The sequence below is a fragment of the Theropithecus gelada genome, chromosome 9 (assembly GCF_003255815.1).
Source record: "Theropithecus gelada isolate Dixy chromosome 9, Tgel_1.0, whole genome shotgun sequence".
Lineage (NCBI taxonomy): Eukaryota > Metazoa > Chordata > Mammalia > Primates > Cercopithecidae > Theropithecus > Theropithecus gelada.
In genome coordinates, this window is record NC_037677.1 from 60,400,855 (window position 1) to 60,423,603 (window position 22,749).

General features: G+C 42.3%; 1 protein-coding gene and 1 non-coding gene across 4 annotated transcripts in view; both read left to right on the forward strand.

Moving 5' to 3' along the window:
- The window catches only part of USP54 (ubiquitin specific peptidase 54), a 121,226-nt gene that overhangs the window by 89,627 nt on the left and 8,850 nt on the right, over positions 1–22,749 (forward strand). For 2 of the 3 annotated variants that reach the window (XM_025397485.1, XM_025397486.1), the window contains 8 exons: positions 2,175–2,306; positions 2,487–2,867; positions 3,105–3,336; positions 6,336–6,469; positions 9,657–9,824; positions 12,413–12,532; positions 13,441–13,636; positions 15,675–17,050. In XM_025397485.1, coding sequence (XP_025253270.1) covers positions 2,175–2,306; positions 2,487–2,867; positions 3,105–3,336; positions 6,336–6,469; positions 9,657–9,824; positions 12,413–12,532; positions 13,441–13,636; positions 15,675–17,050 — 2,739 coding nt within the window. The remainder of the gene's footprint in view (positions 1–2,174; positions 2,307–2,486; positions 2,868–3,104; positions 3,337–6,335; positions 6,470–9,656; positions 9,825–12,412; positions 12,533–13,440; positions 13,637–15,674; positions 17,051–22,749) is intronic. The other variant, XM_025397487.1, reaches the window with a different exon arrangement.
- Positions 3,874–3,980, forward strand: LOC112632334. The gene has a single exon (XR_003121375.1). It is a non-coding gene; the product is annotated as a U6 spliceosomal RNA (small nuclear RNA).

Below are 22,749 nucleotides of genomic sequence, written 5' to 3' on the forward strand. Positions count from 1 at the left end.
GTGTTCAAATATCCACTTACAAGTATTATAATATTTTCATGGTTTATGTGTTTGACTCAGCATCTAAATGAGGTCTGTGTATTGTGATGAGTTGATAAGTCCTTTGCGTTTCTTTTAATATAATGTTTTTTCCTCTATTTTTTTCCTTGCAATTTATTGCTAGAACTAGGTATTTTGTCCTGTAGATTTCCCACATTCTGAATTTTGCTGATTTTATTCCTATGGTATACTTTAACATGTTTCTGTGTCCTATATTTCTTGTAAATTGGTAGTTGGACCTAGAGGTTTGGTCAGACTTGTGTTGGCTTTCTTTTGATGACTACTGCATTGATTGTGTCAGATGTGAGTTTTTTAGACCCACTTTTTGAATCTGTGAACCAGGGAGAAGCCAAGCCACAGGATAAACTAAGCGTATTTTCCAGTAGAGGCAGATTTGTGTTAATGGTTTAGGGGTTTTGGCAGGGAGGGTGTGAGGAATGGAGAACATGCCCATTGGTTTAACATTTGTAAGACTTAGTTTCGGCCAGGCGCAGTGGCTCACGCCTGTAATCCCAGCACTTTGGGAGGCTAAGGTGGGCGGATCACGAGGTCAGATAGAGACCATCCTGGCTAACATGGTGAAACCCCGTCTCTAGTAAAAAAAATACAAAAAATTAGCTGGGCGTGGTGGCAGGCACTTATAGTCCCAGCTACTCAGGAGGCTGAGGCAGAAGAATGGCGTGAACTCGGAAGGCGGAGCTTGCAGTGAGCCAAGATCATGCCACTGCACTCCAGCCTGGGCGACAGAGCTAGACTCCATCTCAAAAAAAAAAAAAAAAAAAAGACTTAGTTGCTCCAAGTCATTTCCTCCTCTCTTAAATCTTTCTCGTGGGCACAGAGGTAGAAAAGGACCAAATAAAAGCAATACAAGATTCCAAGGGGCAACTGATTGAAAATATTTATCCATATCACTACACTGGTGATACCTGAATATGTATAAGGATTTTCATATACTGTCATGTGAAAACAAATTTTTGTTAGCTTTCCGTGCATTTGACCTAAGGTTTTTTTTTTTTTTTCCTAAGTGTATCTTCAAAATTATTTTACCTGCTTAATTCATCTCTGGCTTCCAGCACTTTAGTTGCTTATATCCTTTAGAATCTGACCTTTGCTGTCATCAAATCATGCTCATGTATTTGCATACTATGGGCATGAAGCTGGGCAAGTTACATAAAAGAGCCCAGCTCTCCTGGTTTTCCTAGTGATTAGTATTAAGGAACTGTGACGTGTAATCTCTGGATAGAGCCAAGTTTCGTGAAGCATGGGTAGGGGATAGGAATGAGAATTAATCAAAGTTGAAGTGTTCTTTAAATGATCTACAATTAAGGGAAGCTTAGAACTGGGTCTTAAAGCCATATACAATCAGAGCTCTTGTGGGCAAAGTCTGGAGTATCCAGGATAATACCAGATGTACTGAAAATCAGACTTTATTTGATATGTGTTGCTAAATAAATAAAAGGAAAACTCTGTCTTCAATTTATGAGAGCGAAAGTATATGGCTACCTGACATTTTTATATAATCTTTAAAACTTTTGCCTTTAAAAAGTTACCTAGAAACATGTCGTTAGACCTTCTGGGTCACTGGGGAAGATTATCAGTGGGATTGAGATTGGTCAAGACATTGTAAATTTGGATGCTCCCAGCTTCTCTGCATTTATCCTTTTTTTTTTTTTTTTTTTTTAGCAAGAGTCTTGCTCTGTTGTCCAGGCTGGAGTGCAGTGGCATGATCTCAGCTCACCGCAACCTCTTGGGTTCAAGTGATTCTAATGCCTCAGCCTCTCAGTAGCTGGGACTACAGGCACATGCCACCATGCCCGACTAATTTTTGTATTTTTAGTAGAGACAGGGTTTTGCCATGTTGGCCAGGCTGGTCTCGAGCTCCTGGCCTCAAGTGATCTGCCCGCCTTAGCCTCCCAAAGTGCTGGAATTATAGGTGTGAGTCACTGTACCCGGCCCTTCTCTGCATTTATCTACTGGGAGGTTCCTACACTGAAATCAGATAGCCTATGCCCTACAGCTTCTGTTCCATGGGTACTCTAAATTTGTGGCACTCCCAAAGGGAGATTAGGTAGGTTCTCAGGAGGATGGAGGTTAGTCTCAGATACCAGCTTACCCCAATTTCCTTGTTTTTTCAGGACACCTGACTGATAGTGAATGTAATCAGAAACACACATCCAAGAAAGGGTCACTGATAGAGCGCAAGAGGAGCTCTGGTCGGGTTAGGAAGAAAGGCGACGAGCCCCAGGCCTCAGGATACCACAGTGAAGGCAAGCCCCTCTGCACTGCTTCTCTTTCGCCTTCATTCACGCTATCAAACTTCTGTCATGCTCCAGACTGTTGGCTTCTCCTTTCTGCTCAAAGGGCTTTTCTTTGCTTTTTCGACACTGGGATCTAGTATCCATGATCACTTTAAACATCTATATTTCTTTCATTCTTTGTGTTTTTAGGAGAAACACTGAAAGAGAAGCAGGCTCCTAGAAATGCCTCCAAACCATCCAGCAGCACCAACAGGCTGAGGGATTTTAAAGAGACAGTCAGCAATATGATCCATAACAGACCATCCCTGGCTTCTCAGACCAATGTAGGCTCCCACTGTGGGGGCAGGGGAGGAGACCAGCCTGACAAAAAACCTCCTAAGACCCTACCTTTACACTCTCGTGACTGGGAAATAGAGAGTACCAGCAGTGAGTCAAAATCCAGTTCTTCCAGCAAGTATCGTCCAACATGGAGACCAAAACGAGAATCTCTGAATATTGACAGTATCTTTAGTAAGGACAAAAGGAAGCACTGTGGCTATACCCAGCTTAGCCCCTTTTCTGAGGATTCAGGTGAGGAGATAAGGGAAGAATGGGGGAAGAATTGGGCTTTCGAATAAAGTTGATTTGTGTCTTTTTAAAACCTGGGTTTTTTGGTACATCTGGCAAGGGGCATTTTTACTCTGATGTTGGGTGTTTTAAGGATATGAGTTCAGTGAGTAAGTAGCCAGAGGGAGGAGTTAGTTAGGTCTTGATTTTAGGCAAATGCTAAATCTACCTCATTTTCCATACGTCTTTTGATTGGGACAGCTAAAGAATTTATACCAGATGAACCAAGCAAGCCACCTTCTTATGACATTAAATTTGGTGGACCAAGCCCCCAGTACAAGCGCTGGGGCCCAGCACGGCCAGGCTCTCACCTTTTAGAGCAGCACCCCCGACTAATCCAGCGAATGGAATCTGGCTATGAAAGCAGTGAGAGGAACAGCAGCAGCCCCGTCAGCCTGGATGCAGCCCTGCCTGAGAGCTCAAATGTCTACAGGTATTGTTTGACCTTTGAACAGTTGTGACACTGTCCCTTGCAGCAATGTGAGCCACCTACTTGGGGCTTTCAGGCAAGGTTTAGACAAGTGGAGGGAAGGCCTTTGCTACTATGTGCTCTATCAACTTCCTATAACAACAGCACCCTCTGCTGGAAGAACAAAGGCACTTGAGAAAGGAGAGAACTTTCTATGTACAGTTATCTTTGAAATACTTTGAAGTACAGTTATGTATAAAGTAATTTAAAAAAATTTAAGTTCAGGGTGTATATGTGCAGGTTTGTTATGATAAACTTGTGTCATAGGAGTTCGTTGTACAGATCATTTTGTTACCCACATATTAAGCTAGTACCCATTAATTGTTTTTCCTGATCCTCTCATTCCTCCCACCCTCCACCCTCTGATAGGCCCGTGTCTGTTGTTCCCCTCTGTGTGTCCATGTGTTCTCATCATGTAGCTGCCACTTATAAGTGACAATATGCCGTATTTGGTTTTCTGTACCTGTCTTAGTTTGCTAAGGATAATGAAATAATTGTTTAGTGCTTGCTTTGGTAGCACATATACTAAAATTGGAATGATACAGAGAAGATTAGCATGGCCCCTGCTCAAAGGTGACACAAAAATTTGTGAAGATTTCCATATTTTTCAGATATGTAGGATAAACAAGTCTAGGGATCTAATGTAAAACATGAGGACTACAATTAATAAAATTGCACTGCATATGAGATTCATGGTAAATGAGTAGATTTTAACTCCTCTTGCCACAAAAACAAAAAAAAAATGGGTGACTATATGAGATGATGGGTATGTTAATTTCCTTCAATTATAGTAACCATTTTACTGTCTCTCATAACATCTCATAACATCATGTTGTATACCTTAAATATATGCAGTAAAAAAATGTATTAAAGAGCGGATTAGGCCAGGCATGTTGGCTCACGCCTGTAATCCCAGCACTTTGGGAGGCCAAGGTGGGTGGATCATTTGAGGTCAGGAGTTTGAGACCAGCCTGGCCAATATGGTGAAACCCCGTCTCTACTGAAAAAACAAAAATTAGCCAGGCATGCTGGCGGGCGCCTGTAATCCCAGTTACTTGGGAGGCTGAGGCAGGAGAATCACTTGAATCCAGGAGATGGAGGTGGTAATGAGCCAAGCTCGTGCCATGGCAACTCCAGCCGAGGCGACAGAGCAAGACTCTATCTCAAAAAAAAAAAAGAAAAGAAAAGAATGGACTAGGCTGGCTGTGGTAGCTCACGCCTGTAATTCCAGCACTTTGGGAGGCTGAGGTGGGTGGATCACAAGGTCAGAAGTTCGAGACCAACCTGGCCAACATGGTGAAACCCCATGTCTACTAAAGATACAAAAAAAAAAAAAAAAAATTAGCCGGGCGTGGTGGTGGGCGCCTGTGATCCCAGCTACTCGGGAGGCTGAGGCAGGAAAATTGCTTGAACCTGGGAGGTGTGGTTGCAGTGAGCCGAGATCGTGCCATTGCACTCCAGCCTGGGCAACAGAGTAAAACTCCATCTAAAAAAAAAAAAGAAGAATGGATTAGTAGGCCACCGCATGGTGGCTCATGCCTGTAATCCTAGCACTTTGGGAGGCTGAGGTGGGTGGATCACAAGGTCGGGAGATTGAGAACATCTTGGCCAACATGGTGAAACCCTGTCTCTACTAAAAATACAAAAATTAGCTGGGCACGATGGCGTGCACCTCTAGTCCCAGCTACTCTGGAGGCTGAGGCAGGAGAATCACTTGAACCCGGGAGGCAGAGTTTGCAGTGAGGCAAGATTGCACCACTGCACTCCAGCCTGGGTGACGAGTGAAACTCCATCTCAAAAAGAATGGATTAGTGAATTAAAACTTATGTAATCCTAAAATCAGAGAAAAAACCCAAATGTTGTTTTGGGATAGTGTTTTGTTGTTGTCATTGCTTTTTTTTTTTTTTTTTTTTTTGGTATCGATGGGGTTTCATCATTTTGCCCAGGCTTATCTTTCACTCCTGGGCTCAAGTGATTTACCCACCTCAGCCTCCCAGAGTACTGGGATTATAGGTGTGAATCACCACACCCAGTGTGGTGGGATAGTTTTTATTTTGATTTGTTTTTGGGTCACTGGGACTCTGTGTTTTATGATGCTAATAGTATTCATAATAATGATGACAGTTTATTAGCACTCATTGCACCCTGCCCGTAGGGCTCAGTTTTCTTTATAAATTTCAAATCTCCATACATTATTTTTACTGAGTTGCCACAGAGGCAATTTTTCTTTTTTCTTTCTTTTTTCTTTTGAGATGGAGTCTCCGATGTGTCACCAGGCTGGAGTGCAGTGCCGCGATCTTGGTTCACTGCAACCTCCTGGGTTCAAGCGATTCTCCTGCCTCAGCCTCCCTAGTAGCTGGGCCTACAGGCACGTGCCACCATGCCCAGCTAATTTTTGTGTTTTTAGTAGAGATGGGGTTTCACCATGTTGGCCAGGATGGTCTTGATCTCTTGACCTCATGATCTGCCCGCCTTGGCCTCCCAAAGTGCAGGGATTACAGGCGTGAGCCACTGCACCCAGCCAAGGCAATTTTTCTAATAGTAGAGCTGCTTTGAAAGGAATGAAAGGTGATAACCACATGTTCATACTCCCTCAATGTTCTTTCCTGTCCGCAGGATCCTGTTCAGTTTTACTTATGAGAAGATGGTACAAAGGTTTAGTAAGAAAGAAGGAAATAGATATGAAACCAATACGTTCATTAATACTTTCAACAGATTTTGAATACGTATTATGTACCAGATACTGTGCTAGATGCACAAGATGTGAATGAGGTGAGATGAGATTAGATAGGAGAATGAGTGGATATTTCAATTCTTTAGAAGTAATTTAGCAGAAGCTCTAATTATGTCAGTTTGATGTGTTTTTTTGTTTTTTGTTTTTTTTTGAGAGAGAGATTTAGTCCTAGGAATGTTACTATAACCTGCTTTCATGCTTTCACTAGACTCTGGGTTCTCTTTTGAAGGGATCCAAGTGCTAAGAGATCAGCTGGGTTGGTTCCTTCCTGGCGTCATATCCCAAAGTCGCACAGTAGTAGCATCCTGGAGGTGGACTCCACAGCATCCATGGGTGGCTGGACAAAGAGTCAGCCTTTCTCAGGTAAGCAGAAGGACACTGGATTTGACCAGCAGTTTTGTCTGGGGACCAGACTTACTTGAGTATATTTGAAATTAGAGGACAGTTATAGGCCGGGTGCGGTGGCTCACACCTGTAATCCCAGCACTTTGGGAAGCCAAGGCAGGCAGATTGCCTGAGCTCATGAGTTCATGACGAGCCTGGGCAACATGGTGAAACGCCATCTCTACTAAAATACAAAAAATTAACCGGGCGTAGTGGTGTGCACCTGTAGTCCCAGCTGCTTGGGAGGCTGAGGCAGGAGAATTGCTTGAACCTGGGAGGTGGAGGTTGCAGTGAGCCGAGATCGTGCCACTGCACTCCAGCCTGGGCGACAAAGTGAGACTCCATTTAAAAAAAAAAAGGACAGTTACAGTTTGAGTATTCCATCAGAATGTAAATGTAGAGTCATTTCAGTTGCTCCATCTTTGGATTTATCTATTTTTTGTTCTTCATCACAGCCTGCTTGAATATTTCTTTCTACTTGGAGGGAGCCCTTGTGGGAGCAAGAAGGGACAGAAATATGGTGAACAGTGTTAATAACATCCCCATTTTTTGGAAGAATAGATCCTAGGGCTTTCCTTGGATTAGTGACAGCCTCTTGGAAAATGGATTTCTTATTGTTTAGTATTATGAATTGACATACCAAAGGGGTACATATGTGCCTATTTTTAAAACTTGGAAATAAGCAATTCAAATTTATCCTTACCCGTGGCTAAATATCTTAGTCTTACTACCAATTCTCTTGATAGTTACTGACAATTCTTAGACGTAGCAGGAAGAAAGGCCTGCAGCAGCAGTAATAAAAAGGCATGAACCCTTTTAGGCATGTACACTAAAGGTTGCAGATATCTGGCAGAGCAGAACAATGTCTATAAAGGCAGACATCTCTGGAATCCTGTGCTCTAGTAAGTTACAGTTAAGAGACACGTGGAAGAAATTTGGGCTTCCCATTGTAATTATACATTTGGTTTATTCCCCATATTTTAATTTATTTCATGTTGAATAACATTGTTTTGAGAAACTTGTGAATCATGCATGAGACTATTCTCCCTTTTCTTCAGATAGCCAGGATTTTTTTTATTGCACTAAAGACTGAGTCTCATGATCTCCTGAATAGTCCTCAATTCTGGACTAGTTGGATAGAATTCACCAACAGCATTCTTCAATTGGTAAAAGATAATTAGCAAGGAGTTATGACAAGATTCTTCACACACCATATCACCCCACCATCCTCTTTGTATAACAAGCCCTATTTATGCCCCACAATTTGATCTAACCATTTTATTAAGACACAAAACAAACTTTCTTATATGGTAACTTTGCATACTCTTTTAAAAAACTACAGAGGTAAATCAAATCCAGTAATTCAATAATCTGCCCTTTGCCTCCTGAAATTGAAGGAACCACTGTTACCATTGTAGTATATATCTTTCCGTCTTTTTCTATGCTTACACAAGTACATAGATAAGTTTATGTACATATATATAGGTAAGCACCATTTTTAAAAAGTAAGATGAAGTCATACTATACATGTTTTTCTCTCACTCAATTTTTCACTTAATTTTTTATGGACATCCTTCTAGATCTATTTAGATCCATCTAGAAAGGTTTATAAAATTGGACTTTTACTGCTGTGGACATTTTACAAATTCAAAGAGGTGGTGGAAATTAAGGGTGAGAAAATGACATGCTTGAAGCTCCCCAGTCAGTCAGTGACAACACTTGGTAGAAAGTGTTCTCTAATGATTAAAGCATGATTATGAATTTAACCTACTTGACTTTAATTTAGCTTCATTATTTCCCATTTGTTTTACCTTGGGCAAATTATTTATCCTCTTTGTGACTCAGTTTCCTCATTCCTAAAATGGGGGTAATAGTATCTACCTTGTAAGTTGTTGTTATGATTAAATGAAATAATACATGTAAACGTGCTTAAAACTATTTCTGGCACATAGTAAGCGCTGAGCAAATGTTCAGTGTAATACCATTGTTGTGAAGCACTCAATAAATGTTGTTGTTATTGTTATTATTATTATTATTTTGAGACGAAGTCTTGGTCTTGTCCCCCAGACTGGAGTGTAATGGCATGATCTTGGCTCACGGTAACCTCCACCTCCCAGGTTCAAGTGATTCTCCTGCCTCAGCCTCCTGAGTAGCTGGGATTACAGGCACCTTCCACCAAGCCTAGCTAATTTTTGTATTTTTAGTAGAGACAGGGTTTCACCATGTTGGCCAGACTGGTCTCAAACTCCTGACCTCAGGTGATCCTCCCACCTTGGCGTCCCAAAGTGCTGGGATTACAGGCATGAGTCACTGTGCCTGGCCTGTTGTTGTTGTTGTTATTATTATTATTATTATTATTATTATTATTCCTGGCCCAAGTGCCATCCTGAATCTGATTATGGGAAGCATTATCCAAAATAAAAGCTCCAAATTGGGCCTGGTGCAGTGGCTCACACCTGTATGTAATCCCAGCACTTTGGCAGGCCGAGGCAGGTGGATCATGAGGCCAGGAGTTTGAGACCAGACTGACCAACATGGTCAAACCCTGTCTCTACTAAAAATACAAAAATTAGCTGGGCTTGGTGGCACGTGCCTGTAGTCCCAGCTACTCAGGAAGCTGAGGCAGAAGAATCGCTTGAACCCAGGAAGCGGACGTTACAGTGAGCTGAGATGGCGCCATTGCACTCCAGCCTGCGCAACACAGACTCCATCTCAAAAAAATAAATAAATAGCCGGGCGCGGTGGCTCAAGCCTGTAATCCCAGCACTTTGGGAGGCCAAGACGGGCGGATCACCAGGTCAGGAGATCGAGACCATCCTGGCTAACCCGGTGAAACCCCGTCTCTACTAAAAAATACAAAAAACTAGCCGGGCGAGGTGGTGGGCGCCTGTAGTCCCAGCTACTCGGGAGGCTGAGGCCGGAGAATGGCGTAAACCCGGGAGGCGGAGCTTGCAGTGAGCCGAGATCGCGCCACTGCGCTCCAGCCTGGGCGACAGAGTGAGACTACGTCTCAAGAAAATAAAAAATAAAAATAAATAAATAAATAAATAAACTCCAAATTGAAAGCAAGAATTCCAAAGGGAAAGTATTGCAGTGGTTAAAAATTCATCAAGTACTTAGTCTTGGTAATGGAAATGTAGTGACTTCTCCCTTGCTTTTATTACAGGTGAGGAGATATCTTCTAAAAGTGAACTGGATGAATTGCAGGAAGAGGTGGCCAGGAGGGCGCAGGAACAGGAACTTCGAAGAAAACGGGAGAAAGAATTAGAGGCAGCGAAAGGGTTTAACCCTCATCCTAGCCGCTTCATGGATTTGGATGAACTGCAGAATCAGGGTAATTGTTGTGAGCATTAGGTTGTGGGTGATGGGGAAAGACAGAAAGGGTAGAAAAATACATCTAAGTTTGTAAGTTCCCTGTCTTCTCTTTAGCAAAATAATTTTTAAAATCTTAATTCACCCATTCCAGTGAGAACAAGTTAGAGTAGGATGTGACAAGACTATTAACTGGAGATAGGCCCTGATTTGGGGCACATCTATTAAATTTATTAGAGATAGTGTATTGTTCATGAATAATGTTTCCCATGAACATCTGTTGAAGGTGTAAATAAAACTAGCCTTGAGTCAGAAATAGCTGAAAATGGCAGTGAGCCACATTGACAGCGAGGGGAATTCTACTTGCTGGGAAGAAACATACCCATGAAATATTCCACCTGGAGCATCAGGGAAGTGGATCTGCCAAACAGGAGCAAGAACAAAGCCAGTTTACTTTTGATACCAAGACAATTGATTCTCTAACCTCAAACAATTTGCATGACTTGACTTCCACAACTGCCCCACGTTAGACTTTTTTTCTTCCTAGAATTTTTTTAGGATGTCACTTTGTACCAAAAGAGACTAACTTTCAAAATAGTTCAGCTGCGGAGCTTGCAGTGAGCCAAGATCATGCCACTGCACTCCAGCCTGGGTGACAGAGCAAGACTCCATCTAAAAAAAAAAAAAAATAGTTCAGCCAAGCTGAGATATCTACCTTAAATAGGCCATGAAACCTATATCTTAGTTTTTTTTTCCCCTATAAAATGACTTTATTATTTTTATAATTTGGAAACCCCACTTACAACAAATTGTGCTAAAGCAGTATAAAGGTCCAAGTTTGTAAGTGCAAGCTTTTAACTTTTTTGGCTGTTTTCTGTTGACCATGTTTCTCTTTTTATATACACTTAGAGAATCTTCTTGGGCCAAGTAATCCTGTTTGGGGGCAGCTTTTTTCCTTTAATACTACTCTCTTTTGATTCAAGGTAATTGTTGCCTCATATTTCCCAAGACATTGTATTCGTTTCCAAATTAGTTTTAAATCCTAATACTTAGCTGTCTCTATATTTGGATAGTCTTTTTTCCCTTTTTGACCTCAAGCTATAATCACATTGGTGTCCCAGGTTTATTTTGCTTCTGAATAAAGGGGTCTTGTCATTTCTCTCCTTTCCTTTTTTTCTCTCTCTGCCAGTTGGGCAACAGATTAAAGTTAGGAGGAGAGCCCACTGGCTATCTTTCATTGTCAATTTTCCATACACTGTGGTTCAGCATTTCCTGCATGAGCAAGGAATGGAATACTAAGATTCTGGAGGATAAGAATTAAAATTTAGTACAGTGATTGATCAACTGTAGCTTGTCTAGATCTCCGTAGAGAACTTAAAAAAAATGGCTCTAGGCACTACCTCTGATTATAAAGGTTGTATACATTTAGTTGATTACAAATATTATGAGAGAACTTCAGGTCTGGGAAGTAAGGGAAACCACACCTCTAGAGATAGAGTGGATCCTGAGTGCCAAGTTCTTCAGAACCAACCTGCTGTTTCCATTGTCTTCCCATTGCTCTCAAAAAGTCATGATGAATTAGGAAGTGAATGTTAGGGATGTGGAAGAGCCTTTATTACCATGTCCAGCTGGAGGTAAGTGGAGGATGAGGGACATTATGGGAGAAGTAACTCAGACATTTTTTTTTTCCCCCTGCAACTTTGTGAAGGCTCACTGGCAATCCCATTTGTAGGTGAACTTATGTTACAGCTTGCTGCCAATTTATGATTATGAGCAAGTAGAGGGCAAGGGATACATAAACATGAGAGTTCTTTTACAAAAATTTCTCTGCCTGTACTTCCTAGCCTTTTCATCTGGTATTGTTTTTAGACTCTTCTGCTCCTGCTTTGGCACACATTCAATTTGAGAGAAGGATGGAATATTCCCTGCTCGCTGTATGGGAAGTTGACTTCTTTGCGGGTAGTTTTGGTGAGGAATAGCATGATGAAAGTAAATACTTAGCAATGCTTATGAAAAGTATGTATATGCAAACCAGGAACGAAGGCCGTTCAACTGCCCTGGCAGATACATTGGATTAGCAAGTGTAGACCATCTGTGACTAAGGAGGTGTACTGATTTTCCAGTTTAGGGTGGTGCATAAAAGACTGTGATTTGGTGAAGTAAATAAGTGGTATGGATGGTTGTCCACAGAATAATGAAGCTACCTTTGCCATAACTTAGCAGTGAAGGTCTCAGTCGACATCAAGGGTGTTCTGACACTAGTTGGCAAGAATTGCACTGGGAAAGAGCAGTTCACTTCCAGGCATAAGAACCTACCCTTCTGCTATATGGAATACTTTGTTCTTTCCTTGAGGGACTTCCTAAGAGTCTTGGTGTTAGAATATGTGGCCATTAATGGCATGCCTCTCTTTCATGGCCTTGGTAACATCTCGGTTAAGGCAAAATGAATGTCCTGCTTGTTTCAGAGAATTCTTAATAGCAATGAACAGTTGGAATAAGGGTAGACCAGTGGCTCAGCAGCAAGGATCTCTGTGTACTGAAGGGAAACAACAGTACACAGGAAAAGTTGGAATGAATTGTAATGAAAATGAAAAGTGCTGGCCCTTTCAGGGAGGAGTGACGGCTTTGAGAGGTCCCTGCAAGAGGCAGAGTCAGTATTTGAAGAGTCACTGCATCTGGAACAGAAAGGAGACTGTGCTGCAGCTTTGGCTCTCTGTAATGAAGCTATCTGTAAGTAACTCTAACTGCTATGGCTATGGCACTTTTGACTAACTTCACAATAGGTATTATTAGTGTTGTCACTCAGACAACAGTTTTTGTGTCTCCTCACTCTTGCTCTCCCAAACTGAGGCCCGTTAGCTGTTTTTGCCCTTTAGATTTCTAAGTGTACCTGGCACTGGCACTGTGGCCTATAGATATTTACCAGAATAACCTCAGCAAGGAATCCATAGATGATTTCTCCAGTCATGCCTACCTTCTTATTCCAGGATAAAGTTAGACCTCAGATGTGAGATTAGTCTGCTTTTTTGCTAGTCACTGGCTAGTGAGTTGGAGCTTATAGAAGGAAAACTGAATAAATTGGCTATGACTTCCCAGGCCTGTGACTTTTTACTTCAATATTTGATTCTTTCTGATTCTCCCCTACCTTCATAGTATGCAGCACCATAAGCTTACAGCAAGAGACTAAGGCTTAGAATTGGTATCGGCTTCTTGTATGTGACCCACAAGAAGCTGTGGTCTATAAAGAGAGATACAGGTTTGGATCTTATTTCTGCTGTTGGCCATTGGGAAGAGAGGGGTGAGAGTAGAGTGTGGAGACCAGAGTCAGACAGGTCAGTTGGACAAGAGTGGCAATCTCTAAGATGGAGGCACCGGTTTATCTTATTGATTTATTTTAGTTTTGTTTTGTTTTTTAATTTGGATTAACCTGTTTGGCCTCCATGGCTTCCATCAATGTTCCTTATAGCCAGAGGCAGCTCTTTGCCCTGGACAGCATATGCATGGTCCGTGCCTTGCATTCCTGCTACATATTTTTGAGTTTTACTGCATATCTTTGCTCATTTTTGTTCAATTTTATTCTTTTTATTTTTGTTTGTGTTTTGTGTTCTGTTTCTGCTATATTTTCTTTTGCATTTTAGCTAAACTAAGACTTGCCCTGCATGGTGCCAGCTGTAGCACGCACAGCAGAGCCCTAGTCGATAAGAAGTTGCAAATCAGTATTCGAAAAGCACGGAGCCTGCAGGATCGCATGCAGCAGCAGCAATCACCACAGCAGCCGTCGCAGCCCTCAGCCTGCCTCCCGTCACAGGCGGGGACTCTCCCTCAGCCAACAAGGTAGTGCTTGGGAACCATGTTAGTTTATGAACGCCAGGGGAAGAAGTGACCATGAGTACTCTATAGCAAGAGCTCTCATTGTCTTGCCGACTGAAGGGGAGAGAGGAGTCCTCTGAAAAGATTTTCTTCTTTCAGGTCAGACATACAGTGAAAAACTCATTGTACTGCTGGTCCTTTCCTTAATAATTCCTAGGATGCAAAAGTACAGCATAATAAGACTATTTGTCCACATTTCCCATGGGTAACTTTAGCCCTGGACTTGTGTAATGCGATTATTATATTTGTATATATATATTATGTTCTTAGACATGGCAATCTAGGCTACATTTCATGTTGTAGTAGCTACCATGTGATTTATTTTGGGATTTCAATGCTTCCTATCCTTATGGAAGCCGAGAAAGCAGTCTTTCTTGCTCTGATTGCACCATAAAGAAGAGACACAATGATTCCCTTTGCTTTGCTTCTTTATGGTCAGGACTAGGAAAGAAGTTCCAGTAGTCATTGTTGTAGTTCTCTCATCTCAGCCCTTGAATTTGGCTTTTACTTAGAATAGATGAATTTAAATAAACATTAATTTGGACCATTAATAATTCTGAGTAGTTTTCAAAATATAAATTAATAAAAGCAGTTAACTTTTTTTTTTTTTTTTTGAGACAGGATCTTGCTTTTTCACCCAGGCTGGAGTGCAGTGGCATGATCATAGCTTACTGCAGCCTCAACCTCCTGGGCTCAATGTTCAAAAGGCAAATGTTCAAAAATAGTTAACTGCTAGGCATGGTAGCTCATGCCTGTAATCCTAGAATTTTGGGAGGCTGAGGAGGGCAGATTATTTGAGTCAAGGAGTTTGAGACCAGCCTGGGCAACATGGTAAAACCCTGTCTCTACAAAAAACAAAAAAAATTTAGCTGGGCATGGTGGTGCATACCTGTGGTCCCAGCTACTTGGGAGGCTGGGGTGGAAGAATTGGTTGAGCCCGGCAGGTCAAGGCTACAGTGAGCTGTGATGGTGCTGCCACACTCCAGCCTGGGTGACATTGAAAGACCTTGTCTCAAAAAAAAAAAAAAAAAAAAAAAAAATGCAGGTCTATTTGATGCTAAAGCACATGTACTTAACCATTATGTATATTGCCTTTTATGATTAGGCTTCCCATATTAGTATATCTTACTCTCCATAATGTTATAAGGGTGACTGGGTGACTATACCCTCAAAAGTTTATAGTATATTTTCATTTGAATTTAGGGGCTTGTTTTGAATATAAGCAATTTAGATAGGTAAACCCTTTCCAGAAAACATATACTTCCTGGTGAGTGATTGAGGCTTTATTTAAGTCCTTGTAACATTAAGTTTTTAAAATCAGAAATACAAAACAATTAGTGAGAAACCAACTAAATACAGTTAATCCCTACTCCTACTCCTAAATCTCAAGAGAGTCATATTGCTTTGGGGAAACATCTCAGTGACTAAGAACAAAATCCAGATTTTAAAAACATATTTGAAATGGTTGATTTCTGTGTATTCCCATGAGCCCAAATCACCGTGTATTTTGTAAATGTGGCCTCATGGTTCCTTTGGCTGGGCTGCCTCTCAGGACTCCAGGTAGGACTTGCCTCCCTGTATAGCATCCTGGATTTTTGCTGTTTGGTATGAGTGATTTTCAGGCTTTGCTTACCTTCCATGTCATCTGCATGTTGAGACTAGCTGATTTTGTTTCCTAATTTGCAAGTAGAATGTGATTGGAATGTGACTTCACAAGTAGTGAAGAATATTGGCAAGGGGTCCACTTAATGTTACTGTGCACCTTTAGTGAGGGCATTTAATAAAGAGGATTAATGTTACCTATTTACCTTGGTGTGAGCTGACCATGTGCCTTTTCTTTTGTGATCCTCTGAACTACTGACTCTACTTGTGCTTGTCTTTCTGTTTATTTTTACCATTCCCTGTGTGAATAGCTAGAAATGGGAATGGAATGAACAGTTCTTTCTGTAAGCGTTCCTGTCAGTCAAGGCAGCTTATGACTAGCTGTCTCCATTTGTTTCAGTGAACAGCCTATCCCGCTCCAAGTATTGTTAAGCCAAGAGGCCCAACTGGAACCCGGCACGGATACAGAGTTTGGGGCCAGTTCTTTCTTCCATTCACCTGCTTCCTGCCATGAGTCACACTCATCACTATCTCCAGTGTCATCTGCCCCACAGCACAGTTCCCCCAGTAGATCTGCCTTGAAGCTTCTGACTTCGGTTGAAGTAGACAACATTGAACCCTCTGCATTCCACAGGCAAGGTTTACCTAAAACACCAGGATGGACTGAGAAGAATTCTCATCATAGTTGGGAGCCATTGGATGCCCCAGAGGGTAAGCTGCAAGGCTCTAGGTGTGACAACAGCAGTTGCAGCAAGCTACCTCCACAAGAAGGAAGAGGCATTGCTCAAGAACAGCTATTCCAAGAAAAGAGGGACCCTGCTAATAACCCCTCCCTGGTGATGCCTGGAATAGCCACCTCTGAGAGGGGAGATGAACATAGCCTAGGCTGTAGTCCTTCAAATTCATCAGCTCAGCCCAGCCTTCCCCTGTATAGAACCTGCCACCCCATACTGCCTGTTGCTTCTTCATCTGTGCTTCGCTGTCCTGATCCTGTGCAGAAAACTAACCAATGCCTCCAAGGCCAAAGCCTCAAAACTTCATTGACTTTAAAAGTGGACAGAGGCAGTGAGGAGCCCTACAGGCCAGAGTTTCCCAGCACGAAGGGGCTTGTCCGTTCTCTGGCTGAGCAGTTCCAGAGGATGCAGGGTGTCTCCATGAGAGATAGTACAGGTTTCAAGGAAATAAGTTTGTCAGGTAGTCTAAGGAAGAACTCTTCCCCTTCTGATTCTAAGCCTCCTTTCTCACAGGGTCAAGAGAAAGGCCACTGGCCATGGGCAAAGCAACAATCCTCTCTGGAGAGTGGGGACAAACCACTTTCCTGGGAAGAGTCCACTGAACATTCTTCTCTTGCCTTAAACTCTGGGCTGCCTAATGGTGAAACTTCTAGGGGAGGACAGCCCAGGTTGGCAGAGCCAGACATATACCAAGAGAAGCCGTTCCAAGTGAGAGATGCTAGGTCTAAGGATCTGGGCAGCAGTGCTGACTTGGGGACTTCCTTGCCTTTGGATTCCTGGGTGAATGTCACAAGGTTCTGTGATTCTCAGCCTAAACATGCGGCCTCTAGGCCAGGAATGAAGTCCTCCCCTCATGATTCCCATATATGTGTAACCTATCCAGAGAGAAATCACATCCTTTTGCATCCACATTGGAACCAAGACACAGAGCAGGAGACCTCAGAATTGGAGTCTCTGTATCAGGCCAGTCTTCACGCTTCACAACTTGACTGTTCTGGATGGGGGCAGCAGGATACAGCCTGGCACCCACTTAGCCAAACAGGTAAGAATGCAAACAGGGGTTGGGGGGAGGAGGGAGGATCATATAAAAGCTGAAAGCAGGGAAAGATCAGAAGGGGGTATTCTATACAGATAGTATCCCCAGCTTAGTAGGAGGTAGTAGAACTTTCTACTTTACTCAGAAAGCCTCCATGACAAGAGCTAGACATTTTTCTGGCTAGAGTGGAGGAAGGGGCAGAATTATCACTCACAGGCAACTTCCCTCCTTCTAAAGTAAGAGATTACTAAGTATTTGCCCATGGCTTCTCCCATATGCTGTGCTAAAGAATGGTTCAGGGCCGGGCGCGGTGGCTCACTCCTGTAATGCCAGCACTTTGGGAGGCCGAGGGCAGATCACTTGAGGTCAGGAGATCGAGACCACCCTGACCAACATGGTGAAACCCCGTCTCTACTAAAAATACAAAAATTAGCTGGACGTGGTGGCACATACCTGTAATCCCAGCTACTTGGGAGGCTGAGGCACAAGAATGGCTTGAATTGGTGACGTGGGGGTTGCAGTGAACTGAGATTGCGCCACTGCACTTCAGCCTGGGTGGCAGAGTGAGACCCTGTCTCAAAAAGAAAAAAAAAAAAAGCGTTTTAACCAGAAACTCTGTACCCATTGGCAAATCACTCTTTATCTCCTCCTTCTCTTCCCCCAACCCCAGGCAACTCATCTATTTTCTGTCTCTAGAGATTTGCCTGTTCTGGACATTTCATATAAATGGAATCATACAGTATGTGGTCTTTTGTGACCAGATTTTGACATAATTGTAGTTCCTAAAGTGTTATATAAACACTGCTCTTGACCTATATTCTGAATTTCATCGTACTTTGAACTTGAGCAGACACCATCTTATAGATATCTAAAAAATAAGAAATTACCTTTTGTTATGGGAAATTTCAAATATATTCAAAAGTAAAGAATAAGAGTAGGCCGGGCACAGTGACTCACACCGTAATCCCAGCACTTTGGGAGGCCAAAGCGGATGGATCACCTAAGGTCAGGAGTTGGAGACCAGCCTGGCCAACATGGCTCTACTGAAAATACAAAAAATTAGCTGGGCGTGGTGGTGGTGGACGCCTGTAATCCTAGCTACTCAGGAGGCTGAGGCAGGAGAATTGCTTGAACCCGGGAGACGGAGGTTGCAGTGAGCTGAGATTACACCATTGCACTACAACCTAGGCAACAAGAGCAAAACTCCATCTCAAAAAAAAAAACAAAATAAATGTTATGATAACCCTCCAGGTACTTATAACCACCTTCCATAGTGATTATCTTGCAGTTATCAACATATGGCAGTTATTTTATTTTATTTTATTTTATTATTTATTTTTTAGACGAGGTCTTGTTCTACCTCCCAGGCTGGAGTGCAGTGGCGCGATCTCGGCTCACTGCAACCTCTGCCTCCTGAGTTCAAGTGATTCTCCTGCCTCAGCCTCCCAAGTAGCTGGGACTACAGGTGTGCACCACCACGCCTGGCTAATTTTTGTATTTTTAGTAGAGATGGGGTTTCACCATATTATCCAGGATGGTCTCCATCTCATGACCTCGTCATCCGCCCACCTTGGCCTTCCAAAATGCTGGGATTACAGGAGTGAGCCACTGCGCATATGGCCAGTTTTGATTTAGCTATACCTCCACCACTTTCCTTTCCCCTCTACATTATTTTATTTTATTTTATTTTATTTTTTGAGACAAGGTCTTGCTTTGTTGCCCAGGCTGGAATGCAGTGATGCCATCAGGGCCACTTCTGAGGTCCTCCCACCGCAGCCTCCTGAGTATCTGGGACCACAGGCACACACCACCACATCTGGCTAATTTTTTTGTGTGGTTTGGAGAGACAGGGTTTTGCCATGTTGCCCAGATGGTCTCTACCTCCTGAGCTCAAGTAGTCCACCTGCCTCAGCCTCCCAAAGTGCTAGGATTACAGGCATGAGCTACCATGCCCAGCCTCCTCTAGATTATTTTAAAACAAATCTCTGAATCTCTGACATTATATTATTTCATTCATAAATAATTTAGCATGTATCTCTCAGAAATAAACATTCTTTTTTTTTTTTTTTTTAATGAGATGGAGTCTCGCTCTGTCACCCAGGCTGGAATGCAGTGGCACGATCTCGACTCACTGCAGCCTCTGCCTCCTGAGTTCAAGTGATTCTCCTGCCTCAGCCTCCTGAGTAGCTGGGATTACAGGCGCACACCACCACGCCTGGCTAATTTTTTTTTTTGTGTGTGTATATATATATATACACACACATATATATATATATATATATCCAAGAACATACCTGATATACAAAATAAGCTCTACCTGCCAATTCTAAATGTTTTTCCTTGCCAGACTTCTCCCCACAACCACATCCAAAGTGAGATCCAGTTGCTTTCAAAGACTCATGCAATTTCNTATATATATATATACACATATATATATATATATATATTTTTTTTTTTTTTAGTAGAGACAGGGTTTCACCATGTTTGCCAGGCTAGTCTTGAACTCCTGACCTCAGGTGATCCACCTGCCTTGGTCTCCCAAAGTGCTAGGATTACAAGCATGAGCTACCGCACCCGGCCAGATTCTTTTTTAAGAGACAAACCTATAATATTATTATACCTAAAAAATTAACAATAATTTATTAATATAATACCTAGCCAATATTCCAGTTTTCTCAGTGGTCCCATAAATGTCTTTTTACAGTTGTTTTATTTCAAGTCAGGATTCAAACAAGACACACACATTGCTTTTTGATGGTAAGGCTCGTAAGTCTTTTTTTTGTTGTTGTTGTTTTTGGTTTTGGGTTTTGTTGCCAGTATGATACCCTCTGTTTTTTCCCCTTCCATTTATTTGTTGAAGAAATTTGGTCATTGTCTTTTAACATTTCACACATTGTAGATTTTGCTGATTATAGTTTTAAGTCTTTAAGAAAAAAAAACTTGTTGTGGCCGGGTGCAGTGGCTCACGCCTGTAATCCCAGCACTTTGGGAGGCCAAGGCAGGCAAATCACGAGGTCAGTTCAAGACCGGCCTGGCCAACACGGTGAAACCCTGTCTCCACTAAAAATATAAAAATTAGTCGGGCATGGTGGCACGCACCTGTAGTCCCAGCTACTCGGGAGGCTGAGGCAGGAGAATCACTTGAACCAGGGAGGCAGAGGTTGTGGTGAGCTGAGATCAGGCCACTACACTCCAGCCTGGGCAACAGAGGGAGACTCTGTCCCAAAAAAACCACCATGTTCTTCTAGCCCTCATTTTTCCTGCAGCTTAGTACTTAGAGCTAGAGGCTCAATTAAAATCAGATACAAATTTTAAAAGCAATAATATTTAATAGGAAGTTCTTTGTATTTCTTACGCCATATCAGCAAATACATAATGTCTGGTAGTCTTTCTTTTGTTATGATTGATCAGTGAGTAGACATCATCTTAACCCTATCTTTTATTTATTCTAGAAATTCCCTTACAAATGGCCACCTCTACCTCTGCTTAAATTTTTTTTTTTTCCTGATGGATTCTCGCTCTATCACCTAGTCTGGAGTGCAGCAGTGCGATCTCAGCTCATTGCAACCTCTGCCTCCGAGTGATTCTCCTGCCTCAGCCTCCCGAGTAGCTGGGACTACAGGTGCACACCACTGCACCCGGCTAATTTCTGTATTTTTAGTAGAGACAGGTTTCGCCACGTTGGCCAGGCTGCTCTTGAACTCCTGACCTCAGGTTATCCACCTGCCTCAGCCTCCCAAAGTGCTGGGATTACAGGTGTAAGCCATCACACCCTGCCTTCTTTTAAAGGAATCAGATTCTACTCCCTTCAGGAGATTCCAGTGGCTACCTTCTTGTCTAGGAGTCACACTTGGCTTGATTAGAGGAACAGCCAATTCTAAACATTACTCTGTAATTCTTTTCTCTTTTTTTTGAGACAAAGTCTTACTCTGTCACCCAGGCTGGAGTACAGTGGCACGATCATGGCTCACTCCAGCTTCCACTTTCCAGGTTCAAATGATCCTCCTGCCTCAGGCTTCCAAATACAGATGTGCACCACCATACCTGGCTAATTTTTTAATGCTTTTTTTTCTTTCTTTTTTTAGAGATGGGGGTCTCACTATGCTGCCTAGGCTGGTCTTGAATTCCTAGGCTCAAGTGATCCTACTGCCTCAGCCTTCCAAAGTGCTGGGATTACAGGCATGAGCTACCACAGCCGGCGAGCTGTAATTTTTTTTTTTTTTTTTTTTTTTTTTGCGATGGAGTGAGTCTCTGTTGCCCAGGCTGGAGTGCAGTGGCGCAAAGTCGACTCACTGCAGCCTCTGCCTCTTGGGTTCAAGTGATTATCCTGCCTCAGCCTCCTGAGTAACTGGGATTACAGGCGCCCACCACCACGCCTGGCTAGTTTTTGTATTTTTGTTAGAGATGGGGTTTTCACCATGTTGGTCAGGCTGGTCTCGAACTCCTGACCTCGTTATCCGCCTGCCTTGGCCTCCCAAAGTGCTGGGACTACAGGCATGAGCCATTGCGCCTGGCCTTAGCTGTAATCCTTAAACCTGGCTACCTATAGTCATCTGAGGAGTGGCTCAGAAAACCCAAAAAACACATGAATAATTTTATAGAAATAAGAACATAACACACATGGTGTTTTTATTATACACAATTTTCCTGTCTCTTCTCTCACAGCCATCCCTCCTTCCCCAGGTAATTATGTAGTGTGCATACATTGTATTTTTCTGTTCATACAATCCTATGTAGACCTACATATACAGAAAGTGTTTTTTTTTTTTTGCTTGTATATCATTTTACATATTTTTTCCTTTTAATGCAACATTTCATTAAAATTCCTTCAAATCATCTCGTTTAACTCAGTTCATTCTTTTTAAGTGACTGAACAATATTTAGTATTAAACCATAATGTATTTAGCTATTCTTCTATAGATGGGCATTACTTTATTTCTAGTTCTTGGCTACTATAAATTATGTCAGTAGAAAATATTCTTACACATATGTTGTTATGAACTGGTATTTTTTTCTTCTTCTTCTCAGGATTAGAATTGTTGGGCAACAGGATAAATATATTTTTTATTTTACTGGCGATTACCAGGTTGCTTTTTAGGAAGACTGTAACATTTCACATTTCCCCCAATAATGTTCAAGGATATATATATATATATATATATATATATTGTTTTTTTTTGTGTGTGTGTGTGAGATGGAGTCTTGTTCTGTCACCCAGGCTGAAGTACAGTGGCATGATCTTGGCTCACTGCAAGCTCTGCCTCCCGAGTTCATACCATTCTCCTGCCTCAGCCTCCCGAGTAGCTGGGACTACAGGCGCCCACCACCACGCTCAGCTAATTTTTTGTATTTTTAGTGGAGATGGGGTTTCACCGTGTTAGCCAGGATGGTCTTGATCTCCTGACCTCGTGATCCGCCCGCCTCAACCTCCCAAAGTGCTGGGATTACAGGTGTACACCACCATGCCCGGCCAAGGATATTTTCTTGGACTTTTTAGGAACCTTTCAAAAATGAAAATTCCCAGGCACCAACCACAAACCTTCTGATTCAGGTCTGTGGTAACATCCAGAAAGCTATATTTTTAAAAGTTCCCAGATGAATCTGAGGTGGTATTGAAAGCACTGCATTTAAGTACCCAGGAATACTGAAAATAACTGGTCTTACAGTACTTACATGAATAATATCAGCTTCAGCCACATATAGAT